The sequence below is a fragment of the Schistocerca serialis genome, chromosome 2, assembly GCF_023864345.2.
Source record: "Schistocerca serialis cubense isolate TAMUIC-IGC-003099 chromosome 2, iqSchSeri2.2, whole genome shotgun sequence".
In the NCBI taxonomy this organism is placed as follows: domain Eukaryota; kingdom Metazoa; phylum Arthropoda; class Insecta; order Orthoptera; family Acrididae; genus Schistocerca; species Schistocerca serialis.
In genome coordinates this window covers 97,554,648-97,575,894 of record NC_064639.1, presented here as the reverse complement: position 1 = coordinate 97,575,894, position 21,247 = coordinate 97,554,648, and the positions used below count along the sequence as shown (strand labels likewise).

Genomic DNA, 21,247 nt, shown 5'->3' with positions numbered 1-21,247 from the left:
GGCAGGGCAGGGCAGGGCAGGGGAGGAGAGGGGAAGAGGGGGGCAGGCAGGGCAGGGCAGGGCAGGGCAGGGCAGGGCAGGGCAGGGGAAGAGGGGGGCAGGGCAGGGCAGGGCAGGGGAAGAGGGGGGCAGGGCAGGGCAGGGCAGGGGAAGAGGGGGGCAGGCAGGGCAGGGCAGGGCAGTGGAAGAGGGGGGCAGGCAGGGCAGGGCAGGGCAGTGGAAGAGGGGGGCAGGCAGGGCAGGGCAGGGCAGGGGAAGAGGGGGGCAGGGCAGGGCAGGGGAAGAGGGGGGCAGGGCAGGGCAGGGGAAGAGGGGGGCAGGGCAGGGGAAGAGGGGGCAGGCAGGGCAGGGCAGGGCAGGGGAAGAGGGGGGCAGGCAGGGCAGGGCAGGGCAGGGGAAGAGGGGGGCAGGCAGGGAAGGGCAGGGCAGGGGAAGAGGGGGCAGGCAGGGGAAGAGGGGCAGGCAGGGGAAGAGGGGCAGGCAGGGGAAGAGGGGCAGGCAGGGGAAGAGGGGCAGGCAGGGGTAGTGGGGCAGGCAGGGGTAGAGGGGCAGGCAGGGGTAGAGGGGCAGGCAGGGGTAGAGGGGCAGGCAGGGGTAGAGGGGCAGGCAGGGGTAGAGGGGCAGGCAGGGGTAGAGGGGCAGGCAGGGGTAGAGGGGCAGGCAGGGGTAGAGGGGCAGGCAGGTGAAGAGCCACGCGATGTAAAAATTTCACCCTTCCTCCTTTGTTGCATTTTCGAACATAGTCAATGTCTTTCACATTGTCATTCATCCATGACATCTTAGTTTTACATATCAAACTTACTCGTACATCTTTTTGATGTATTCACATCTTGTAAGATGAGAGCCAAGTATGGGGTACGAGTTGGCGAAACGGAAATGAAATGTTCACTGTGTTATACATTTTGAGTTGTAACTCCAATATTAAAATATTAAGTTATGTCACTTTCAGAGTATATAACTAAAAACTGTTCAATTTTTCTTCTTCGCTGAGAAGAGGGGAGCGTGTGGTGCAGAGAGGGAAGCACTTTGAGCACCAAATGGATAGTAACAAGTGGGAGTAGAGGCAAATAAGAGTTCTCACAGTACTTTCAATGTGAACCATTTGCACTTTGTACTGATTATTTGCTGTGGTGTAAATGTTGAATGGGAGAGACAGGTTTTCATTATAGCACATCACAAAGAGTAAGAAACAAATTCACACCTGTTCACTGCAGCACTAAACACCGACAGCTTGCATACAACTATTGTATGTGAAACAGGATTTCTAACAACAGGTTTGCACAGGCGAGTGACATTTTGCAACTTATTTGGCCATTACGCGAAACTATGTAGGCCTATCCTACAATAATTCTTTATTAAGTAGATGATTGCAAAAGCGCTAAATACATAATATGTAAATAAATCAGAACTAAAATTAATGATAAACATATGTTTACACACTTACCTTACACACTGATATTTTTCTTGTTTTGACATCAGCAAAGTCCAGTATAAATTTGTTGAAATCCATTCAGCTAGCTCTTGTTCAGTCAGCACTATTGTCAGCCCACACAATCATTCCTGGCCCATTGTTGACCTCAGGTTTCAATTAGTTCAAGCTTTGAAAAACTTCTTTCCCCACTTGCCACTGTCACCAGTTGTGTTAGCAAAATGCATAACGTTATACCTAACATTGGAGGCAATGTCACACACTTGTACAAGTTCCAGAACTTCAATAGGTGTGCTGCCAGGCTTTACCAACCTTGAGACCAATTTTAGTTTATCTTGCAAGTTGAGAACTTGATGTCCTTAGCTTGTCCATGATTAAGACTGCCGCACAGTTTGAAACACTTATCACTTAGAATATCAGGTGATATGTCTTTAATTTTACTAATGTCATTTAATAAAGTTAAAAAGCTCTCTGATACTTTTAAGCTGTTGAAATCTCTCACTGAGAGCACATATTATAACATGCAGTAGTTTAAAGTAAAAATCTATTTTATAATGCCCTTATGGGTCTTCGCTTTCTTATCTTCTCCCTGATACTGGAACTGTTTCTTATTTTGTCTCTTTCGTATCTGCGTTGTACCATCTACTGTTGGGTTTTTCATATCGATTTGAGTTGCCAATTCCTTAGAGTGCAGTATGTAACTTTGGAATCTGAGGTCCTCCCTGCAGTTTATCAAATATTCTTGTTGAGTAAGTCAATAGCTTTTGATTTATCTTTGATATTAATATGGAGTAACATATCTTACCACATCCCCACTGAACAAAGGAACGTAAAATCACTTATAAGGTTTGCCAAACTATCAGCCTCACATGCAACCATTCTGCCCATATTTTCGTCTTCACTTTAGTTCAATGGGTGGATCACAGAACTCTGCTATGTTGTACTGAAGGGGGGGGGGGGGGGGGGGGGTTGACTGCGTCAATCCTACCAATCCTACTTTCCCACTTTCCCAACTAGTTGTACTCAATGGCTTCAATGTCAGGGCAGATATATGACCATTCAAAAATGCCCATGTGTCGCATAGATGTAGAAAATAAGTCAAAGACTTTGCTCACCAAACAAAAGAATGAAACTGAATTTTCTGATGCCTTTGCAGCACTATTCACAGCTAGATTTAAGGAATTACTACTGCATGGAACACAAAATGCCTTTGGATTTATATTTAAAATCCGCTTTTGCATTCCTGTGTTTTTGCCTTTCATATTAGAACCATTCTCAGAGCTTTGGCCCCTCATGTCCTCCAAGGGTATTTTCATTTCCTCTAACTGTTTTAAGACTCCACCTGCAAGCCTCGAAACAGATGTATCTCTTACAGGTACAAAGCCAAGATAATGTTCACTACTATTTGTATCACAGTGTCAACATCAGTAGAATTTACATCAATGAAACACACTATCACTGTCATCTGCTCAGCACCAGAAATATCTGGTGTACTGTCCAAAATTATACTACATTGATCAGTCAGAACATTATGACCACCAACCTACTATTGACATAAACCCATCCAAACCACAGTGTCACCTGGTAAGGAACAACTGCTAGGCAGATACACACACAGTGCATATAGTATCAGTGAGCACACTGTCCATGTGTTGGATGGGGAAGACGCGCAATCTATCCAAGTTTGACCAAGGGCGGAGTGTGATGCCCCAGAGGCTTGGCATGTGAATTTTGGAAACAGCACAACTTGTTGGGTGTTCGAAGAGTGTTGTGGCGAGAGTCTTCAACATGTGGCGGAACCAAGGTGAAACCACATCCAGATGTTGTAGGGTTGGGCAGCCACCCCTCATCACAGAAGTTGGACACTGTAGGCTTGGCAGACTGGTAAAACAGGACAGGTAGCAAACTGTGGTGAAACTAACATCAGACTTTAATTCTGGGCAGAGTACAAATGTGTGTGAAATGCACCGAACACTCCTAACGAGCCTCCACAGCCGACAACCCATGCTTGTGCCACTGTTAACACCATGACATCGGCAACTATAACTGAAATGGGCAGGTGATCACTGGCACTGACCATTGGCACTGTGCAGAGTGTTGCATAGCCTGCTGAATCCCGATACCTTCTTCATCATGCTGATTGTAATGCCTGAATCCATCACTTTCCATGGGAACAGCTCCTTGACACTTGTGCTGCAGGACAGAGATAGCCTGGTGGCAGTTCCAGTAGGCTCTGGGAAACATTCACATGGGCATCCATGGGTCTGGTGGAGCTCATGCAAGGCATATTGATGGCCAAGGAATACCATACACTGGTTGCAGAGACAAGTACACCCCTCCATGACGACCATGTTTCCAGATGGCAGCGGCATTTTTCAACAAGATAATGTGCAGTGTCACAAGGCGACAAGTGTGATGCAGTGGTTCGAGGAACACAGTGATTAGTTCCAATTGGTGACCTGGCCCCCAACTCACCAGATCCGAACCCGCAGAATACATCTGGGATGTGAATGAACATGGTATCAGAAGTCATCGCTCCCCTCACCAGAATTTAAGGAATTAGGTGACTCATGTGTGCAAATGTACTGCCACCTCCCTGTAGCATCCTATCAATGTGTCATTGCTTCCATGCCATGATATGGCGCAGGTGTTATCCAATGGTGGACACACAAGCAATTAGGTAGGTGCTGATAATGTTCTGGCTGATCAGTGTATAATATTTAACAGCTCTCAGTGAAGACAACATTTTGTTTTTAATTTTTGAAGGAGAATGTAAATTAGTTCATTTTGTATGTTTTTCCCAAAAGTTGTTCTCCTTGTACATTCTCCTACAACTGAACCAAATTTTCCAAATAATTTGAGCAACTTTAAGAAGTTCCCATTGTTGTGAGTGAACAGTTGTCTGAATTTCCTCTTAAAGGAAAAGTAGCAAAATATTTGCAGAGTTTTTTCATTGACAGATTTTAATCTTGTGGACATTTTGACACCAGTTACCGTAACCACCTGGAATGTGTAATACTTTAATGTTAGAAAAGACTTTGCAGCACAAACAAAAAAAACAACATTTGCACCTTTTGAATAAGCTAACCATCTTCTCTGAACAATTTCACCATTACACAAATTGAAATTGTAATTTTTAGAAGTAAATAAACGATGAAACTCATCTTTAGGACAGGTATCAAATTCAGTTATTTGTTGTAGAGGACGGTGGTTGTCCTAACAATTTTTTTTTTTGGGAGGGGGGGGGGGATACGAATCAACTACATAACTTCTAATTTGAGTGTTAGATGTGCAGTTACTAGGGTGGAATAGAACAATTTCACATTCATTAGATAGCTTGCACACTATGTCCACTTCATCCTGTGACAGAAGAACATCTTCACCTACCGAAGGCTTACACTGATTTATGTCTGCTTCTGCATTTGTGCATGGGTCATTTTATCAATATTGTCTTTAAGCTGAAAAATTTATCCTATGAAAATTTTAATTTTTTATCTATATTTTCTCTTCCAGCTCATCTTTTCCTTTACCAACTGCCTGAGATGCGCTGGCTGCCATTGGACATTGTAAGAGTTTATGACATTTGTAATAGAGCCTAATGAAAACACATCACGTCACATTGAGAAAGCCTTTCCGCATTAAAACACAAATCTATGGACACTGTCAGCTGAATGTACAAATATTAACTCTTAACACATCGTTGCAGTTGCCTTTATTGGACAGCCTATGACAAGAAAGACTGGTGACAGAATCTTCTTCATATATATGAATATTGTTATAAGTTAATAGGTAAAATTAAATTGTGTCTGGCAAATGAAATATGTTTCTAACAAGCACAGCATATACAGACCTACACAAACCACAGTTCAACCACTGTATCACACTTCACTTGCCACTCAACTATTAGTTGTAGTTCATTACAAACAAAACAAGGGAACATGGGGGGATCCAGCCTGAAAGTCAGGTACAGGTACTTAAACATTGTATAGATACCTGTACCTGGGTGTCAGGCTGGATCTCCCACTTTCGTTCGATGCTGAGGTGTTATTCCAGAACATGGAGAACCTTGGCAATTCTGTTCATATGTAAGGGGGAATCTAAAGTACGCTGGGACAGCAGTGAGAATTTGAATCGAGAAGGAAGCCGTGATTGGGTAATCTGTGCAGTTGCGTAAACCACTGTGTCAAGGTGTCTTCGTGGCTAACGCACCTGCCTAGTACGCAGGAGACCTGGGTTCGATTCCTGGCCTTGGTACAAATTTTCACTCATCACTTCAGTCTCTACCCATTTATTTCATGAACCAATTAGTTAATACTTCATAGTCATGGGAGATGGTAAATTAATTGGCATGTTTTCTCCCTTCCATGAAACATTAACTACTGCATGGGGACACATTGTTTGCACTCCTTTCAATTTTTTTGTTACTGTAATTTTTATATTAAGTGTTGCTGCTTGAAACATAAAGATTTCAAGGTACTTATATAATTTTCTCACAGCTGTTAGAAAGTTATACACGGTTAGAAGAATATTGCTGTATACACATGAAGTGCACTACACAGATTAATAGTAGTTTATTGGTGTAAGTTACCCAACATGATGACAGCTATCATAGATTGTGAGAAAGGACAAAATATCGATAGCAAAAGATAAAGATCATTTTCAAGTGAATTTAACTGTCAAACTGTGTTCTTCAGTCCCAAAGTGTCCATGTATACAAGAGTATCACAGGATTTAGCTGTGCATTATGTAGCAAAGGAGGTTATTAACTTTTGAAAAAGTTTTAAAAGTGCTAAAGGCTGTTTTTACCTCTCATTTTTATGTATTCATTAAGAGAAAGGGTGAGGAGAAAGGGAGAGGGGGGAGGGAGGGAGGGGGGGAGGGAGGGGGGGAGGGAGGGAGGGAGGGGGGAGAGAGGGAGGGGGGAAGGAGAGAGAGAGAGAGAGAGAGAGAGAGAGAGAGAGAGAGAGAGGTATTTGAATATTGCTTGATCATCTACATGGAAACTCACAGTGTTTTGAGTATTCTAGTTACATGTTCTTCAGTTAGTTAGATGTAACAGTGATCTACTCATGGGGTTTGCATCTTCTGATTAAAACAAAAAGAAAACAAAACAAAATTTTCTGCCGTTTACAGGTCAGTCTAGTAGACGCAGAATTTCTCAATTTCAGAAAAACATTTGCCTCTGAGCGAGAAGAGTGTTGGGACTCATACTGTTCATGTTGTACATTAATGACCTTGCAGACAATACTAATAGCAACCTCCCCCCCCCCCCTTTTTTTTTTTTTGGAGTTGTCTATATGGACCAGCCACATGAATGTGACCACCACCTACATTTGAAATCAATGTGCAATAATACTCACACATGAGAGGTGGTAGACCTAGCAGTATACAAAGTGTGTCAACGGAACACGGAAAACAATGCAGCTGTTGTTGTAATGTGGAAATAGAACAATTTATCTGATGCCCATAATTGCATAACCATTGGCATTCAGGCCAAGGATGGAAGCATTTCCAAAACAGCTAAGTTTTTAAACTATTTGGGTGCCGTTATGGTTAAAGTATACTGTGTGTGGCAAAATGGTGCTATCCAAAACCAGCGGCAAGTCAACTTCATCTACATCTACATCTACATCCATACTCCGCAAGCCACCTGACGGTGTGTGCCGGATGGTACCTTGAGTACCTCTATCGGTTCTCCCTTCTATTCCAGTCTTGTATTGTTTGTGGAAAGAAGGATTGTCGGTATGCTTCTGTGTGGGCTCTAATCTCTCTGATTTTATCTTCATGGTCTCTTCAAGAGATATACGTAGGAGGGAGCAATATACTGCTTGACTCTTCGGTGAAGGTATGTTCTCGAAACTTTAACAAAAGCCCGTACCGAGCTACTGAGTGTCTCTCCTGCAGAGTCTTCCACTGGAGTTTATCTATAATCTCCGTAATGCTTTTGTGATTACTAAATGATCCTGTAACGAAGCGCGCTGCTCTCCGTTGGATTTTCTCTATCTCTTCTATCAACCCTATCTGGTACGGATCCCACACTGCTGAGCAGTATTCAAGCGGTGGGCGAACAAGAGTACTGTAACCTACTTCCTTTGTTTTCGGATTGCATTTCCTTAGGATTCTTCCAATGAATCTCAGTCTGGCATCTGCTTTACCGACGATCAACTTTATATGATCATTCCATTTTAAATCACTCCTAATGCGTACTCCCAGATAATTTATGGAATTAACTGCTTCCAGTTGCTGACCTGCTATTTTGTAGATAAATGATAAGGGATCTATCTTTCTATGTATTCGCAGCACATTACACTTGTCTACATTGAGATTCAGTTGCCATTCCCTGCACCATGCGTCAATTCACTGCAGATCCTCCTGCATTTCAGTACAATTTTCCATTGTTACAATCTCTCGATACACCACAGCATCATCTGCAAAAAGCCTCAGTGAACTTCCGATGTCATCCACAAGGTCACATATGTATATTGTGAATAGCAACGGTCCTATGACACTCCCCTGCGGCACACCTGAAATCACTCTTACTTCGGAAGACTTCTCTCCATTGAGAATGACATGCTGCGTTCCGTTATCTAGGAACTCTTCAATCCAATCACACAATTGGTCTGATAGTCCATATGCTCTTAATTTGTTCATTAAACGACTGTGGGGAACTGTATCGAACACATTGCGAAAGTCAAGAAACACGGCGTCTACTTGTGAACCTGTGTCTATGGCCCTCTGAGTCTCATGGACGAATAGCGCGAGTTGGGTTTCACACGACCGTCTTTTTCGAAACCCATGCTGATACCTACGGAGTAGATTTCTATTCTCCAGAAAAGTCATTACACTCGAACATAATATGTGTTCCAAAATTCTACAACTGATAGACGTTAGAGATATAGGTCTATAGTTCTGCACACCTGTTCAACGTCCCTTCTTGAAAACAGGGATGACCTGTGCCCTTTTCCAATCCTTCGGAATGCTACGCTCTTCTAGAGACCTAAGGTACACCGCTGCAAGAAGGGGGGCAAGTTCCTTCGCGTACTCTGTGTAAAATCGAACTGGTATCCCATCAGGTCCAGCAGCCTTTCCTCTTTTGAGCAATTTTAATTGTTTCTCTATTCCTCTGTCGTCTATTTCGATACCTACCATTTTGTCATCTGTGCGACAATCTAGAGAAGGAACTACAGTGCAGTCTTCCTCTGTGAAACAGCTTTGGAAAAAGACATTTAGTATTTCAGCCTTTAGTCTGTCACCCTCTGTTTCAGTACCATTTTGGTCACAGAGTGTCTGGACATTTTGTTTTGATCCACCTACCGCTTTGACATAAGACCAAAATTTCTTAGGATTTTCTGCCGAGTCAGTACATAGAACTTTACTTTCGAATTCACTGAATGACTCTCGCATGGCCCTCCTCACATTACATTTCGCTTCACGTAATTTTCGTTTGTCTGCAAGGCGTTGACTATGTTTATGTTTGCTGTGAAGTTCCCTTTGCTTCCGCAGCAGTTTTCTAATGCGGTTGTTGTACCACAGTGGCCCTTTTCCATCTCTTATGATCTTGCTTGGCACATACTCATCTAACGCATATTGTACGATGGTTTTGAACTTTGTCCACTGACCCTCAACACTATCTGTACTTAAAACAAAACTTTTGTGTTGAGCCGTCAGGTACTCTGAAATCTGCTTTTTGTCACTTTTGCTAAACAGAAAAATCTTCCTACCTTTTTTAATATTTCTATTTACGGCTGAAATCATCGATGCAGTAACTGCTTTATGATCGCTGATTCCCTGTTCTGCGTTAACTGTTTCAAATAGTTCGGGTCTGTTTGTCACCAGAAGGTCTAATATGTTATCGCCACGAGTCAGTTCTCTGTTTAACTGCTCAAGGTAGTTTTCAGATAAAGCACTTAAAAAAATTTCACTGGCTTCCTTGTCCTTGCCACCCATTATGAATGTTTGAGTCTCCCAGTCTGTATCCGGCAAATTAAAATCTCCACCCAGAACTATAACATGGTGGGGAAATCTACTTGAAATATTTTCCAAATTATCCTTCAGGTGCTCAGCCACAACAGCTGCTGAGCCAGGGGGCCTATAGAGACATCCAATTACCATGTCTGAGCCTGTTTTAACCATGACCCTCACCCAAATTATTTCACATTTCGGATCTCCGTCAATTTCCTTCAATACTATTGCACTTCTAATCACTATAAACGTGCCTCCCCCTTCACTGTCCAGCCTGTCTCTGCGGTATACATTCCAGTCTGAGTTTAGGATTTCATTACTGTTTACGTCTGGTTTCAGCCAACTTTCTGTCCCTAGTACTATATGGGCATTGTGACCGTTTATTAATGAGAGCAGTTCTGGGACCTTTCTATAGACGCTCCTGCAGTTTACTATTAGCACATTAATATTGTTATTCCCTGTTGCATTTTGCCTACTCCTACCTTGCCGCGTCTCAGGAGGCGTCTTGTCGGGCCTAGGGAGGGAATTCTCTAACCTAAAAAACCCACATGTGCACTCCACATGTACTCCGCTACCCTTGTAGCCGCTTCTGGTGTGTAGTGCACGCCTGACCTATTTTTAACTAAATAAATTGTAATATTTTAATATTATATAATACAAGTTGACATAATGCCACTAAGAATTTTATTTAACCTGAGCTCTGTATCTGTGTGTGCTCTGTATCTGTTTTCTGTAGTGTTTTAATGATTCTAAGAAAATATGTATTTTCTTTTTCTGTATTGCTGCCCAAAGAATTTACTGTATAAATTTTTATATAATTATGTACTCAAATTTCTGTATATGCTATAAGATTATCAGATTGTATTTGTAAAAAACTGACTCGTTCCACGTCCTTGTGTATCCAACACAGTTGGACCTATGGAACACAAAATAAATCAAATCAAATCTTGACATATGTGAACGAACTCCCTTCCTATCTGAAATATGAAGCTGAACTGACACTGTTTGCTGATGATACAAGCATTATTATTAACCCACTAAAAGGAACTCCAATTGAAAATGATACAAATAAGGTCTTTGGAAAAATCATTAATTGGTTTTCTGCAAATGGGCTTGCTCTAAACTTTGAAAAAACACAGCACATTCAATTTTATGCTGCAAAAAGTACAGTTCTTTCGACAGAAGTCAGTAGACAGGGTAGAGCATACTAAGTTTTTGGGTGTACATATAGATGAAAATCTTGATTGGAAAATTCATATTTTGGATCTTCTAAAGTGGCTGGGTTCAGCAACCTTTGCAATCAGCATAATTGCGAATTTTGAGGATATAGAAATTAGTAAGTTAACATACTTTGCATACTTTCACACTCTGATGTCATACAGAATAATATTTTGGGGTAACTCAACATTTAGACAAAAAGTGTTCACTGCTCAAAAGAAAGTAGTTCAAATAATGTGTGGGGTTCATAGTCGCACATCTTGTAGGCATCTTTTTGAAAGATTGGGAATTCTTACAACAGCCTCACAGTACATTTACTCACTAATGAAATTTGCTCTCAACAACATGGACCAGTTTAAAAACAACAGTGACATTCATGATTATAATACCATAAAAAAGAAAGACTTACAGTATCCTTTACTCAACCTATCTTTGGCACATAAAGGGGTAAAATATGCTGCTATAAAAATTTTCGACAAATTACCAGATGAAATAAAATGTCTGACACACAGCAGTAATAGCTTCAGAAATAAATTGAAATCATATCTCTTTGACAACCCCTTCTATACCACAAATGAATTCTTGAATAGGACTAAATAAATCTATAAATATAGTATATGTATTTTGTGCCACCTAAGGGAATGGGGTAAACTTGACAGGTTCCACATCATAATGCCTACTGTACCGTGCGATTGATCAATGGAACACGCAACCAACCAACCAACCAACCAACTAACCAACCATTAACTAACTAACACATGCTTTATTCAAAAACATGCCACAAACAGGCACACGACTAAAAGGGAAGATTACACACTTGTACTGCTAACTGCTGAATACAAAGATACAGAATTTAGTTTTTAAATAATCCGAAGATGAAAAAATACATCAACAATTTGTGAGATTGAACAATGGCCAGCGATCTTTTGTATATGAGATACGCCGAAAAGAAACACCTATACATGCTGCTAAAACCACATTCAAATGATTACCACTAAAAAATAGTGGTCTCCAAGACAATTTTTCTGAAGAAAACAGATTCAAATTTATTTTCTAGTTCCAGATTGAAATTGGCAAGCAACAAACAGGGAAGCCAAGCTTATAGAATTTCATCTGAAGGCCTGGAAATGGACAGAATGTCTATTGTATTGCAACACTTCCCTAAACAGAAAAATACATGAAGAAAGCTGTTGTCAGCTTTGCAAAGCATGGTAATTCAAACTGCAAAAGCAGAATGCCATGTTTCCAAGTTGTATGGATTTTAAAATTTTGGAATTCTGCTCGCTTGCAGAATAAATCATTTTGGTTCTAGTAGGCACAATGTCGGGACACAGGAGAGTGAGTGATTGAGTGTGTACTTTAATGTCACAAGAAATTTCTTCTGGAAACTAGTTAGTTTTATTTCTCTTTTATGTGAGTCGCTCAAAGGCTCAATGCTTCTTCTGTTTAGTGGGTGATCTCCTTTACTCCTTTAATTTGTACTTTCCAAGAGCTTTGGCACACAACTGGTAAGAGAAAAACTAATAGAAAATTTGGAGTTCATTTGTCTCCTCCCCCCCCCCCCCCTCCTATCCCCCCCACCCCCTCTGCCCACGCCTTCTCCACCTTCAGTTGCTGTGCTGAAACAGTTTTTGTATGTTACTAAGCATTCCGGTTTTCTAAGGAAATTCTATGGCGATGCATCTGAATCTGGAATTTAATTCCTGCAACATGATATGTAAACAAACATCCAGAGTCTAGGTGAATATTTTCAAGAAGCACAAAGGCAGACTATAAGTAATTTTAGCTGCATGAATAATTTTTAAATGATCAAACACTGGATATTTTCTGCTTAAATCACTGGCTATTTTCTTATACTGATGAATTATACTCTTAAGAAACATAATTTACATAGTAAGAAAATAATAATGTAAAATAATACTTCTGATTAAATATTATTATACTGGGTGTTCACTTATTTTATTGTGCATGCGAAGAGCCATAATGTGAGACAATAGGCATCTTCAGCACAGAACAGTTATCACAGTGGCTTGGTGAGGGGAAACCCATGGATTGCCATCCTGCCCCAGAGATGCAGAGACTTCTCAAGAAATTAGATATCAACAATATTGAAATGTACAGGAATCTGGACAAACTTTGGAGAATGATGGTTGGTTGGTTGGTTGCTTTGGAGGAACAGTGAGGTCATCAGTCCAAACAGTGAGGTCATCAGTCTCATCTGAATAGGGAAGGTTAGGGACGGAAGTCAGCCATGCCTTTTCAAAGGAACGTTACCGGCATTTGGCTGAAGTGATTTAAGGAAATCACAGGAAACCTAAATCAGGATGGCTGGAAGCAGGTTTGAACCATTCTCCCACCAAATGTGAGTCCAGTGTGCTAACCACTGTGTCCTCCCACTTGGTTTTCAGAATGAGAATCCTCCTGTAATCTGAAGTATTAACATAACAGCTTAATTATAGCTGTTAATGTATTTGAGGGTAGGTAAATATATCAGATGTTAAACTGGTGTGGAAAGTTGTTCCTTTAACATAATGTAGAAGAAATTACAATTTTTTTTTAATCTAAAGTAATACGTAATGCTTTGGTGAGAAGTGCAGACGATCGACGTGGGAAGTATGTGGTCAAACTACTGTTATACACATCTAACAGCAACCCATGTCTGAAGCAAATTGCTACAATGTCTATACGCCCTATTGCAGGACAGATTTCACAAAAATTGTATGGTATCTGTAGTGCGTGGTGTGTTACAGAATGACTGGCATATAACTCCTAGTATCAATATAGTGAACACAGTCCAGACTTAAGATTGGTATAACCACTTACGAGAGCACAAGGAGTTTCTCACCAAGGGTTTTTATTATACACTTACTTGTGCTGCTTCTTAATTCAGAATATTGTGAGACATGAGATGTTAACATCAACCTAAGAACTGTGACCTAGGCTGTGCCTACTTTTCTAGGAGAGTACAAGTTTTGCTTACCTTCTATGCAGTCAGAAGTAGGTGGGGATGTGACTGTACCTGATTCTTCCTCCACTGGAAAAAACAAAACCAAAAAGATACTTACAGTTTGATATGGATGCCCAAGAGTTAGGAAACTTGTAAGTAACCAGGTACAGTCACTGTACAATGAGAAGAAATTTCATTTTTAAGCAAGAGAAGATTCAATAGTAGGTGACACTGGGCATACTATTACAAGGCTTCTGGGATGGAGAGCATTTGTTTTATGTAGACAGGAATGGTATGGAGAATGAGAGAGTAAGTTTACCTATGGAAAGGGAACCTACACCTGAGGTCAGGTGAATCTGTGGGGAGAACAGGTCTGTCTTACAATTTGCTAGGAACAGTCTCATCATAGACTTTAATATGTAGGTATTCAGTATTTATCTGAAGAATATAATAAAAGTGCAGCTCATATAAAGATAGGAAGCAGTAGTGTGACAATTTGTCACCCAAGTAAGTGTTCTCTGAGGAAGTCAAAATGGGCATATGTTGGATTTGTTCAATCTTTGTCTCCGTCCATGCTGAAAAGTAACAAACCTGAGATACGGAGTAGTTAAAGACACTGTAATGTCAAAGATCAGCATGTAACTCCTTAAACTAATTTAAAATGTGTCATCATGAGCTATGAGGCATTGAATGTGAGAAAAAGTATTAAGCAATTGTGAAATGAGTCACATTAAATTATGAGGAAATGTATGGTAAAAGACAGAAACTGTATGATCTAAAATGTCGAACCTGTATTTATTTGTATGTGAGGATCAGTAATTTAAATTACAAACCTATACAAATGAAAACTATACTTTGAGAAAACAATCTATCCTTTTGTATTAAGGACACCTAATTAAAAAGTAATAAATATACTTAATAGCCAACAAGATAAAATCAACTGAAGGAAAGAGTGAAATGCTGTATATTATATCTACTAAAAACTGAAATTATTTTACATGCAAAAGAAGCTTGAGTTTGTGCTTAATGTCTGTAGATATGAATTTAAAGTCACTAATAGTGTTTGGTCTAATTACGTATGTTACACAACATCTTTTCTCTGAGTGGGGGGATGAGAGATGTAACCAGTGCTCACCCAGAGGTACATGTTCCATCTATTCCTCAATGTTAGAAAGAAGAAGATTGTTTAAAAGCATAAGTACCTTAGCAGCAGGTGAAAGCATCCCACTATTTGAGGTTGTTATAATTTGTAGGTAAAATCCATGAAATGGGAAACATACAGAATGTCTACAAGGCACAATGATAGCCTAGCAGACCTACTTGCTGTGTAGGCTTTTAATTGTGCCATGCTATCATACTTGGAGGTGTTTTGGATGTCAAAGAGAAGAAGAGCCATCAATAGTTTAAAAACAAAAGAGGACTGACAAATGATTTGTTCATTCATTACTAAGTTGCATTTTTGTCACCAGAGGATGTGATGGATATATGTAGATATGTATCAATGCAATGACTTTGAAATTCAATATCTGTTACAGAATATTGTAAGAGTGTTCAAGATGTTTTAGAATACAACAGTTTGAGAGAGAATCTTGAGATATAATTCTGTAGTTGCTGGACATATCCAAAACTTTCTTATAGTCTTCATACCAGCTGCATCTAAGAGCCACAAACAGTAACCAGTGGTCTTCATTATCAAATTGACATCACAAAGAAATCATCAGAAGGTGAACATAACTGAGAAGAATTCAAGGTAAAACTTGCACAAGCTACCAAAGGTGGCAGAACATTAACACTATTCTCCGCATCAATATTATTACGTCACAAAGAGAAACAATGCGACAGCCAGAAGGAGGGGCCATTCCACCAGGTTGTGAGCTAGTGTCTTTATGACTTTTGCAGTCACAAAATTGGGGTGGCTTGCTGCATAAAATAAAACTAGGGATTAATCTGGTATGGCCCACATGACGGTGGCATAGGATGGACCACAGCCTGATGAGCAAAATACACAACTAACTTTTTATTGGGAGAGAACTGGAAGTCATGGGAAACGGTCCAAGAGAAGCCCATCTGGATGGCATCTTGGAACTATCATTCAGTCGAGACTACACATGGGCAGCTACACCAAATTTACAAGTCACTAGCCCATTGCTGGCAACAGGAAAGAGTGTAACACTCAGCACAGAGTCCTGTGGGATGCCATTTCTCAGGCCTTTGGTGAGTTGAGATATGTAGCAACCCCAGCTCAAAACAACTGGTGAGTTAAAAATTGATGAATAAAAATCAGTAGGAGGCCTCAGAACAGTCGGTCACTGAGAGTAAGAAAAGAGTGATGGTGACACCCAGTGTCACATGCCTTTGTAGATGAAAAGAGACTGCAGTGCAATGAGATTTTGGCAGTTAGAAACAGCCTGATGGATTCCAAGTTCCAACCTAACCAGACTGTCAGTTGTGGATCGTCCCTCCCCAAAAGAACAAAGATAGGAGGGTAAAAGGCCCTACTATTCAAAAACCCAGCACAATCATTGGGCTACCATTCTTTCAAGCATTTTTCTGAGTGCATTTGTGAGACTGAGTATGTTTGTGAGGCTAATCAGTCAATAGCTGTTGATGGATATTTGGTTTCTGCCTGGTTAAGGACTGGGAAAATAATACCACCTTTCCATTGTGAAGGGAAGATACCTCCTAGCCAAATACAGTCAAAGACCCTGAGTAGATGGAGTATTTGAGTAACATTCAAATGTTGATCAACTAATAATGAATCAAATCAGGACCTGGGGCTGTGTCATGAAATGAGACAAGAGCCTGAGGTAGTTTCCAGCCACTGACAGGTTCATTGCATAATTGGGTGTAATGGGGGTAAAGAACAGAAGGATGTCTTCCACTTATCTTTTAAGGATTCGAAAGGTAGATTGGTAAGAAGAGGACACTGATGCTACCTCAAAGTGGATAGTAATACACATATGAAGGAGAAGACTTGGCAGAGCTGTGGATCTTTGATGGCCCAGTATACTACAGAGCTAGACCCATACCTGGGATAGAGAGGCACAAGTTCCAAAGCAGGCAATGTAGCACTCCCAGCATTCTTTCTTACAGCATTTAATTAGATAGCAAGCCTTAGCACAGAGCTGCTTAAAAGTGGCTGGGGTGGTCTGTGAAGCATGTCACTTGAGATGTTGCAGAGTGCTTCAAAGACTATGAATAGCTGTCCCAATGTCTTTGGTCCACCAACACAACTTCCAATGGCAGCATGGGTGCATAGAAAGGGGATAGCAGATCCAGCAATGTGTGTGATCGAGCTGGAGAAGTCTCCCATAAACTCATCAATGCTATCTGACAGAGAGTATGACGGTGGCAGCAAAGCTCCCCGAAAAGACCAACATGGTGTGCAGCAGCGACAAGGAAGTGACAGGATCACCAGGAAGTGGTCATTGTCACAAAGACTGTCATGCAGGGAGCATTGTAGCATAGCCACAAGACTGTGGGAAGGGATTGTAAAATTAAAAGCTGAAAAAGTGCCATGGGCAGCACTAATGTGGGTAGCATCACTGTCATTACAGACACAGATCAAGATCCAGAAGCAGATAGTCAATCACAAGGCCCCAAACAGATGAGCAGTACTATCCCATGGCAGGTGTGTGCACTGAAATCGCCAAGAAAGGGGTTGAGAGTTGTTGGATTAAAGGTGCCATCTCAAGATAAGTAAGTGCACTGCCTGGAGGGGAAAAAATGTCGCAAATGGTGGTTGCTGGAGTCATCTGTACTCACACTGCTATTGTTTCCAATGTGGTATAGCCCAAATACTCTTTGGGGCCACTGCAATAATGACAGATTACACAGTACCTCGGGAAGCTGCCGAATGGTTGTCAGTGAAGTGTGTTTCTTGGATAGCAACATAAACTGCATGGCAAGAGGAAATTAATTGTAATTCTGGCAGATGACAGTAATATCTATTGCAGTTCCATTGGATCACCATACACAGATGTCCTTGCTAGTCATAACGGGGAAACCAGGAGGGCAGATCACACCCCAGGATCACTGTCTGTCAATGGTGAGGGTGGGACAAAAGCAATGACCATTGGAGCCAGAAAGTGTGGGGGGATCTTCAGTTCCAGAATACTAGATACTGTATTTCTTGGTTTGGTTAGCACACTTTAGACAGACATGTGATAGTGCACATGGTAAAGTTTTGTGAAATGGTTGGCCACTAACTCCACCAATAAAACTGTATGTACAATGGGAAGACAAGTGCTAGAAGCACTAACATTTAAAGCTCTAAGTCAGCAGTAGGAAATATGACTTCACACTGCAGGGTTAAACTATAATTTTTAACCTTCTCTGGAAGAGAGTCCTCCTTAAAATCAAGGATGAATGTCCCACTGTCAAACCTATTGTCTGGTGGGCCCAGAGGTACACAATCTTCTCTGCTAGTGTTCGTGGAGTTCTTCAGCCATCTGCAGCATTAAGTCATAATGCAAAATTAATCTCTGTATTACACTGAGGTCCTTGTGGGACCACAAGTCAGCTGCCACAGAGGCTAAGTCTCAGTCATTCACATAAGGTACCAGAAAACTGGCCGCCCCTAAGAGTTCTAAGTCTGGCCATCTGTATGATCTGGCAACAATCAAAGAATGAAAGTTTTTGGAGGAACTGTTGTCTCCTGTTCAAGCTGTAACAGAGCTGTATCAGCTTTTGGTCTACTGATAAACAAAGTGCAATGTAGACACAAAGTCAAGAGTTCAAATCTACTTCATACTTTAAACCAAATCTCACCTATCCTTTAACAGTATCAGTCTGACAGAATCTCAAAGACAATGTGCATCACTTCCTAACTCACCAGTAACAGTAAAACCTTTCAGACATATTTTCATCAAAGAGCTAGAGGCAACATCAAGATTAGAGCAATTTATGCTAGAGAGTTTTCTCACTATACGGCAGGCACCGACTATTGGACACCGACCACCATCTAATCAGGTGATCATGAAGTTGAGTGCCTAGGGCATGTTTCTGCTTTTGCATTGAAAGCATAAAATTGTTTATTATCATAGTCTGATTTTTTCCACTTGAACTAACTTCAATAAACTGAGCAATTAAAATGCAGTTATATAACACACACAGGTTGTTATGAGAGTATTTAACACTTGTCAATTTTATGTGTAATTTTAATATCTGTCCTGCAGTTATGAACTGGGCTTTGGATACTTCAATTTTATGAATATTGCTAAAATATTACAAGACAGTGATGCAAGTTGAAAAGGTGCTAACATTTGTGATGTATTGTTCACTTTGGGTCTAATAATCGAGTGAAGACACTGTAGGCAACTCTAAATCTTTGAATTGTATGTGAGGCAAATGCTATTGGATGATTTCTGTCAAAAATGGATTTTCTTGTTTTAAGAAAGATAGTTTTGGCATGAATACTTTTCCACATTTATTAAGTTTCAATAATTGACATATGTGATGAACTCTGACCATGTAACCTTCATGTGATGTTTGCATGGAATAGGCAAGATTCAGAAGTTGGGTATAGGAGTACCACATGTTTTAATTCAAAGTAACAAAATCATCAGTTCACTAACTGGGCATTCTTATGCAATACTGTTATTGGTGGTGAGTTATGATCTCTTTATGTTAACTTCTTAAGATGAAATTAATAGCTGTGCCCTAACATAAGACATCTACTCAATGAAAGTGCAGGATTAACAGATATTATTTTGCATTTCGTAGGAAGATATGGCTTTATACTACAAACTGCTCTCCAGGAGTGTGTCAATCACAGTTCACATTTGTTACCACCAACTTAAGACACCTGTCAGTTGCAGCATAAGAACAACAATCAATAACACTGTATTACATTTAGTGACAATAGTGCCCACCTGCACTCTGTTGGGTTCCCAAAAAAAGCTATCCAGGAATTTATTTGAGATATCTTCCCTCACACAGTTATTCTTCTAATCTTGTGCCCTCAAATGTTTGCATTTTCTACTCCTTACCAAAAACCCATTAAGAAAATTCCTTTTCGGGCAAAAATGCACTTCAAACCTGGCTGGCACGATGAAATCTTTTAACTCCAAACCAGTAGGTTTCTACAAACGTGGAACAGGTACACTACCTGACCATCGTCACTCTATTTTAAATGTGAGAGAATATACAACTGATGATTAACTTCTTTGTTACATTTCCTGTTGTATTCAGTAAACTAATGGAAAAATATTATTACAATATGCAAAATACTACCACAATAACCTTACAACATAAGTCTATTTTAATAAAACAAAGTATCTACTACAAAAGCAAACCTAAATCAGTATGAATTAGTAAGATATTGTGCACATTGGACTTTGAAATGGTCTGGGTTTAAGTGTTGTGCTGTGTCATAGTCAAGTAGTATGGAAATGTGCTAGCTGGAGTAGACACATAAGGAAACCAGTTAATTATTTAGTGCCACAGTGTCTTAAATAAAATTGTGTATTCACAAAAATCAAAAACTATGCCAGCACAAGCAAAAGAATGAATTATAAAGGGTGTAGTACCAACGTTTTCTAACCCTTGATTATGGAGCACCAAAAGTGGCAAGGAGACTTATGATTGAGAAGTTTTCGCAAGATTTCCTTGCTGCTTTTCAGACTGGTTGTTTGAAGCTCCATCACTGAGTAGGTAAAAAAAAGTGGCCTCCATCAAGACTGGAAATGAGAGCTACTGCAGCCTTCACTTCACAGTGTAACCCATCACATCAGAGCTAGCAAACAGCTGTGGCAGATCTCTCTCACTCACTGAATCAGCAGTGCTTACGACTGACGTAGCAAAACATAAAAAATGTGATTAGTTGCAGTGTCTGCATGGAACAATCTTCCTGGACTCAAAACCATACATTGACAACCCACTGTCACATCTTACGTGCAAATCACTCTGTGTATTCAATGGAAATGACCAGAAAATATCAAGTGAATTTAGCAGGATCATTCTATGCCATCCAGCAAATAACTTAATGACCACAGACTTATCAAAGATGTTACATATTGTTACCAAGTTTCAGTTATACCACCTGCAAGAAGAACACATTTACACAGCTGATGTGTTTTTTGAGTGGGCTTGCACGTGAGTAGTACAGCTTGTGTCTCTAACATGTGGCCACTGAAGTAAGCAATACCAAAGTATAAGCCAATGCGTTTTATTTCCATTTCTGTTATGAGGCTTAGTTTCAATCTCCAAGACCATCCTCAGACCAAAAGCCCCAGATGGTTAGAGTAGCCGACGCATGGAGGCGCTGTCTAGTACCGATTAGCACCTGACATGAATTGTTCAGTTTGTAGCAGGCACTAATATATTATGTAAAAATATATTTTCTAAAAAGGGTGCATAAATAATTCATGTGTGCATAAACAGTTCTACAAAAGGTGAGATAAAGTATGAAGCACACTGTTGTTGAGCGCTATTATTTACAATGATTATGTATTTCATGAAAAATTGCAGCTAAGACCCATCAGTATGCGTTTGACTACACTACAGTTTAAATATGTATTCTGGGTAGGTGTTCCTATTCATACATCAGTGCTTAGGGGATGATAACTTGCACAGCATGATGAAGTGGGTACAGCTTAATCACAGTTGTTGCTCATAAGAAGCAACAACACCCCCATATTATATTTACTAAGGTAGTGAGTGCACCACCACTAATGTGATTCAAGCAGTTA

The 21,247-nt window shown here is 40.4% G+C and overlaps 1 protein-coding gene across 9 annotated transcripts in view; it reads right to left on the bottom strand.

Moving 5' to 3' along the window:
* LOC126456778 (zinc finger protein OZF-like) overlaps positions 1–21,247 on the bottom strand; it is a 181,276-nt gene that overhangs the window by 77,428 nt on the left and 82,601 nt on the right. For 8 of the 9 annotated variants that reach the window (XM_050092557.1, XM_050092549.1, XM_050092554.1 and 5 more), the window contains one exon: positions 13,590–13,643. The exons of the other annotated variant lie outside the window; for it this stretch is intronic. In XM_050092557.1, coding sequence (XP_049948514.1) covers positions 13,590–13,643 — 54 coding nt within the window. The remainder of the gene's footprint in view (positions 1–13,589; positions 13,644–21,247) is intronic. 9 annotated transcript variants of the gene reach the window in all.